Consider the following 7140-nt stretch of genomic DNA (forward strand, 5'->3'; position numbering starts at 1 on the left):
ACCCACCACCAACGTCCATCCCTGACCCACCACTAACTTCACCGCCATGCCAGCCCCACAACCCCCCTGCAACCACCACCACCAACCACGACACCCTGCAGCAAAAAACAAAAAAAACAAAAAAAGCGAAAGCAGAAGCGGCAGGAACCACGGCTTCACCACCACCATCACCACAAATGACCCACGACAAACAACAACAAACACTCAGATCTGAAAAAAACAAAAAAAAAAAAAGAGAAAGAAGAAGGGAAAGAGGCGGCAAGGCTGAAAAAAACAAAAAAAAAAAAGAGAAAGAAGAAGGGAAAGAGGCGGCAAGGGCAGAGAGGGATGCAAGGGCAGAGAGGGAGGTGCGTGGTGGAGGCCGAGGGAGGCAGAGGGCGGAGGTAGTGGTATCGGGTTGGTGACCGAGGGAAGAAGAAGAGAGGCGGGGGAGGAGATAAGGCAGCAGCAGCGTGAGGGGAAGGGGCGGCGTCGGCGTGTGGTTGGCGGCGGCAAAAGCTCGGGTGGGGGGCGGCAATGGGGTTGGTGAGTGATGAGAGAGGCGAGAGAGAAAAAGGGAGGAAGAGAGAGAAGTGAGAGGCAGTGAAATGAATAGAAATTAGGTTTTAGTATGTTTTATATAGGTTCTTTATTTTTAGATTTAATCTTAGCCCTTCATTTTGTTACAATTTAAGGGTTGAGATTAGGACTCATGGGACTCATGTAAAGAGGTGGACTCTCTTGATCCCATTTCATATATATATATATATATATATATATATATATATATATAAAACTGGGTTGAAACGTTGTGGATGCGCCACGTGTCAACCCGGCCTTAAATACACTTATTAATTATAGCTGAAATTAAATACAAACATAATAAATGCCGTATAAATCTCAGCAAAATATTAATTATTGTTTAATAAATTTTATTATAAAATTATATTAAATAATTACGGTGATTTGATTCTAAATTTACTAAAAAGTTATTTTAATAAAAATTCTAAAATGTAAATAATTACGTTCATTGTGAAAAATGCTTTCAATTGAGTATAATTTTCATTATATTTATTGAAATATTTATTTTGATATGTAGAGATGATTAAAGTGAGTGTCTCACAATGTTTTACATTTACGTAAAAAAACATTTTGAGAAAGTTATAAAACTTAGACTCTTAAATCCATTAAGAAAAATATATTTGGAAGAGTCATTGTATATATTAAAAACACAACTTCAAAAAAAACTTCTAAGAGATAAGTTTTTATAGTCTGGGAATGAAAAAAATTATATTGGACAAATTAAATACATATGAGATTTTGATAGATTTCAATAGTGTGATAACGAGTATGTGTACGAGTGTGTATGTACATAGTGATCGTGAGTGCATTTGAATAATCAAAACAAAAGTAATGACTATTAAGTAATATATAAGATAAACGACATGAAAAAGTAAAAAGCACGTTACATTTTTTTTAATATCTTTAATTAAATATGTATAAGTCAAATATAAAATATTGATTATGACTAACCAAATACTCCGTATTACTTTTAGTTAAATATTTTATATGTTATCTTTTAAATACTTTGAAGCTAAACATCAAAAAATAATATTTGAGAAAGTTCAAACTATTATATTTACAGGTAATAAACTTTTAAACATCATTATATATAATTGTTTAAAAAAACAAAAGGTCCAAATTTCTCATAGATATGTTTGACACATATCACATGCAAGACACAATCAAAACATTTGAATAATTTGAGTTTGAACTCTATATGTTTGATAGATAAACTAGTATAGCAACCCGTGCTATAGCACGGTAATTTTATAAAGGTTAATTCTAGAGATTTAGTGTATTAATATTATTTTAATAAATTGAATATGAATAATGTAAATGTACTTTTATATATAAAACGTAATTACGTAACCATAAGAAATATTCTATATATGGAGGCATAGTGATTGACGACAATATTATTATTGATTGTGTAGAATATTGTAGTAGAAATATTCCATATATGGGTTGACTAAAATATTTTGACTACAATATATTATAAGGGAATATTCTATAAGAGAATATTCCATATGGGGGGAAAGATGAGCGGGACACTTGAGCGGGAATAACACAATGTGTTATTCTTTTAGTCTATAGGAGATGTCACATGTTATGCATAAAAAATTAAAAATTACATAAAGTTATGTTTACATCATTTTGAATAAATATTAATTGATTTGAGATATAAAGTATCGTGAAATGATATAATTTGAGAACTTATTGTTGATTGTTGTATTATTCGAATAAATTTTATTTTGATTAGTAAGATATTTCACCAGTCACAAATTTATTTATAAAACGTTGATCATGCATAATTAATTATCAGTTATTAGTTTTAATTAAAACTCTTATGTATTTTATTTTAAAACATTGAAGTTAAACCTAAAAATATTAAATTTGAGAAAAAATTATTTATAAGAGAAAATATTGAAGGTCACATATGAATTATATAATTTTTTTTCAATTATAATCATAAAATATTAAAACAGGACGCGCGAAGCGCGGGATACTACCTAGTTATTCTTGAAAACTGAGTAAAATTTTATTTCAAATTAATTGTCCTCTTTTAAAATTTAGTATACTACAATGGATTACCATTATTACCTCCTACATCTTTTAGCGCCACTTTCTCTATCAAAATGACATTATCCTTACGACTTTATTCTTCCTAATTAAAAGGTCAGTTTGTCTTATTGAAGACGGAGACTATCCGATCCGTCACAAGTTGAAGACGGATAGTGTTCTTCTCACAATATCACAAGTGCATGAGAGGTCAAGTTGGGTGCTCCATTTAATTCTCACGTGATTTGCCACTTGCATATTGTGAGAGGGCCATTATCTGTTTTCAGCTTGTGACGGATAGTCTATCGAATAGTGTCCATCTTCAATGAGAATTTGTGTTAAAAGGTATAATAGTACATAATTTTACCTTTATTCCTTAAATCTTGCCAAAACAGAAAGTAGGAAAATAAAAATCCAGTCAAAGGATGACAATTATGGCGTAAACCGAACCGACCCAAGGAAAAAATTCGATCCAAAACCAACTTTTAATAATCCATACCCGGTCCACTATTTTTTTAAAATCCATATCCAAATCCACTATTAGAAAACCCGAATTAAATCCAATCCATTCGTACCAGATCCGATCCAATCAAATAATTTTGAAAATGTAGGCTTTATTGTACTTGAAATTTCAGTTTTGTCATATAAAATAAATTTTTTATATAACAAATTAAATTTTGGATCGGGTTATGAATTATATAGTGGGTCGGGTATAGATTTGGAAAAATTATAATGGATTGGGTACGGATTTTAAAATTTTGCATATGGATCAATGATTTTAGTGGATCAGTAATTCACTAGAATCTTGTCAAACCCGATCCATTGCCATCCCATGAGTGGACGTTTGCATGAATTGAATTGAAGTAGGAAGATTATTTGGTTTGACTAATGGTGAATTGGTGATGATCTTATTTTGAATTGCGTGTGATGACGACATGTGATCTGGTAGAATTGAGGCTTGGTTTCATTTAGTCCCTTCTTGTTGATATTGTGAATTAGTTGCTCGTGATAAGGTAATCTATTCTACCGTTATAAATTCTCATTTGTGACGGATCAAATAAAACCTACATAAATAGATAAAGACAAGTCATTTGTAATTCACTAAACACTCTAGTCTTATCTACTCATGTAGGTGAGTGATACATGACATGTCACAAACTTGTGATAGATCATAAAGTCGATAACAGGTTCCATACTCGCAAGTCGCACCCATCTTAATTCCCAACTGAATTGCCAAACTTTTAGATCATAAAGTCGATAACTAAAGAATGTTCCAAAACGTTACATTTGCATAACATTAATCGACCGACCAGCTGTAGAACTAGCAAAAGTTACAGGAGTTGTTCACTCCTCAACCATGAGTCTACTAGACAAGATATTGCAAGAAGACTGAAAATGAAACAGTAATATCCATTTACTATGGAGCATTAGATACTACTCGGCATACGAGAATATAACCTTAAATTAAGAGATACGGCAAAGCACAATGTAAATACATCAAGTTCAAACAAAAGCGCCAGTGTCGCTATCAGTACGACTAAGATGATCACATATTCATCATGATCTTGTAACCGGGTCATTTGGATTAGGTCGGGCTAATTCGGTCAAAAATCCAGTCATTTTGGGTTTTACGTCTGTTTAAAAGATCCCTCACAAAGAACAAAGGTCGGGTTCTGATCGTGTTTGTTTGACTCTAGACCTTGTAACTAGGTCATTCGGATTAGGTCGGGCTAATTCGGCTTAGGACATTTCCGGTTTTTCATTTTTTTTCGGGTTAATTAGGGTCGGGTCAAGTCATTTTGGGTTTTACGTCTGTTTTGATATGTTGGTCGGGTTAGTACATAGAGAAAGCAATATAGTCAGGGGTGTCTAAGGCCACGGGCAACCACGGGCGTGGGAACCGGGCCTCCGCTTTTGGTCACCGTATTAAAAGCTTTTATTAATGAAATTCAATACAAACTTCGAAGTATAATATACTTGTACATTTATAATTGGGGCCTCATTTTTACGTGTGGCACTGGGCTTCCATTTATTTTAAGACGCCTCTGAATATAGGATCATGAATATAATAGGACTCGTGGCCATAGTCAGCAGTGGAATCGTTAGGGTATAGAAGGTGCGTGTTCGCTAATCTTCTATCGAAATCTCCTGATAAATCAACGTGGAAGCAAGAACGTAAATCCAGGGATATAAGATGAGGGCATCTATCCAGAATTGCTTTCAAACCTTCATTGTTCATGCTGTTCCCAATTAGTTGAACATGGCGTAGTTTAGGCATGCTTTTAGCAATGGCTAGAGCTCTCTCATTGCATATATAATATTTGTCACTACTCATGTAATATTCGTTATTACACATGTTATCTGGTACCTTACAACATAGACCGTTTAAGCCAAATGATGTCAATGAGGGGCAAGCATGGCCGATAGCTTCAACTGTCTTATATGAGAACGGACAACGTATCATCTGGATTTCCTCCAGCATTGGGAGCCTTTTTACTGCTTCAATCAGTCTTTCATCAGTCAAAGTATACAGATAGCCGAGACGCAGATGTTTAAGATTCTTGCATCTGTTAGGATGTTTTCAGAAATACAAAGAATACAAATAAATAAAAAATGTACAAAATATTTAGGTGGTAGATCGGTAATTAGTACAGTAATGAAAGTAAAATTGACAAAGGATGAAGTTGTTACTTGTTAAGGCTAAATGTTTAATCCATAAATCCAAAAAAATCACAAAATCTTGTTGCTAAAACCTCAAGACCAGCACCTGAAGAGCGAATGCTTATTATCAATCAGATCAAATTGGATATTCTTTATTTTTGAAACTCATAAATTGTTCTACATATATCCTAAATGCTAAAATTTGACAATTTTAAATATTTTATTTGGGCGGTTTTAGTTGATTACTCATCTAGAATACGTAAAGCTATAAAATAATTCTTTTTTTTTTCTTATATACTCATCAATGAATTTTTGTGATAATATGTAACCAATAAAAAACTCAAATATGGACATTTGGGGTATTATAGGAACTAATGTGAGAGTCTAGATATATATCAGATGTTTCTTGAAAAATTGAGGTATATGATAGAATTTGAGAAAAAAAAACAGGTACACCATAGAAATCCCAATTTATATTTTCCCAAATAATATTTTAGGCAGCAGTACTTTTTAGGGCTTGCTTGGATTGAGGGTAATAGGAGGGGAATAAATAGGGGAGTAATATGTAAGGTGTATTTCCTATGTTTGGTATGCGGGTAATTATTCACCTCCTGGAATTATTACCCTTGTGAAGGGGTAATACATTACCCACCCTCCCCCCTGGGTAATGATTAAGGGAGTAAAAGATCTACTCATTAATCATTACTCTTATGCCAAACATATCACCAAGGAACTCATTACCCCACTAATTAATTTCCCCAGTAATTATCGCCCAATAAAACTTACCCCCTTAATAATTCCATGGATTCCAGGCAAGCCCTTAGGAGTTCTCATGTTATCTAACATGTAACGGAGTAAAAGTTATGAATAATGAGGAATTGAAATGGCATATTTAAATATCTCTAGATTCGTCTAAAAAAGCACCTAAAATGTACCGGGCTGTTTTGGCTGGCGCCTCATTCAGGGCGCTTTTTTAAACTAAGGATTGGATATCAAAAACTTCAATCGAATTGAATGCAGGTAGGATATTACATCAAATGGAATTTTCTAAATATTTTGTTCAGCCCTACCGGATATGTGTCAATTCTCAAACAACGAATACCATAAAACATACGGAGTAAATCATAACGAATAACATACTCCCTCCGTCCCATCCATTTGTTAGAAATTTAAAAATAAAAATTAAAAGAATAAACAAATTATTGGGACAGCAACACGATTACACAAAGCAGAAAGAGAATATAGGCGTACCTTTCAGAGATGTACGTCAAGGTTCTAAGCGGTATATCAGAATAACTATAAGCAGGACGATATTCCAAATAGATATCAATCAAACCACCCGCACTCGAATCGATTGCGTAACGAGTCATATTATCGAGACTCCGCGGCAAATTAACATAACTACGACCGCTGGGAACAGTCATATTTATGGTTCTAAACGTGACGGGTTGTTTGCATATCCTGCGAAACAACATGCACACTTTCTGAACATTCTCAATTATTTCAATTGTCAGCACCTTTGAAAAAATTAGGACCCATATATCTTCAAGTAGTTCTAACCAATTTGGGAATTGGGTTTTGTTTGTTTGAGGAATTAAATCGGTTTTTTGTTTCTTGTTTTTGGTTTGATTGGTTGACGATGAAGAATTAGGGTTTGAAATTGAGGACATTGTTGGAGGGGAATTATTCGAAGTTCGGAATTTAAGAAGTTAGCGAGGGATAAATAGAGGCATTAGGGGGCGTTTGGTTCACATGAAGGTATCGGTATGGAATCAGGAATCAAACCAGGGTGGTATGGGTTTGAAACTCCATTCCTGATATCTTGTGTTTGGTTTAACTCTGGAATGAGAAATGAACTTTTTTTTTTTGTATGTCTAT

The 7140-nt window shown here is 33.8% G+C and overlaps 1 protein-coding gene across 1 annotated transcript; it reads right to left on the bottom strand.

The window, feature by feature from the left end:
- Positions 1-4522: 4522 nt before the first annotated feature.
- LOC141613548 (putative F-box protein At4g05475) lies at positions 4523-7016 on the bottom strand. Its single transcript, XM_074432285.1, has 2 exons — positions 6514-7016; positions 4523-5168 (listed from the first exon to the last, which is right to left on the bottom strand). The coding sequence occupies exons 1-2, from the start codon at positions 6930-6932 to the stop codon at positions 4631-4633; spliced, it is 957 nt and encodes a 318-aa protein (XP_074288386.1). The 5' UTR covers positions 6933-7016; the 3' UTR covers positions 4523-4630.
- Positions 7017-7140: the final 124 nt, after the last annotated feature.

Source organism: Silene latifolia, chromosome 11 (genome assembly GCF_048544455.1).
Source record: "Silene latifolia isolate original U9 population chromosome 11, ASM4854445v1, whole genome shotgun sequence".
Taxonomy (NCBI): Eukaryota; Viridiplantae; Streptophyta; class Magnoliopsida; order Caryophyllales; family Caryophyllaceae; genus Silene; species Silene latifolia.

Bases quoted from the DNA above. Each gene is read 5' to 3' on its own strand.
- LOC141613548 (XM_074432285.1), bottom strand. From the start codon at position 6,932: ATGTCCTCAATTTCAAACCCTAATTCTTCATCGTCAACCAATCAAACC. The intron at 5,169-6,513 runs GTACGCCTATAT...ACATCCTAACAG, and splicing joins TTGACGTACATCTCTGAAAG to ATGCAAGAATCTTAAACATC.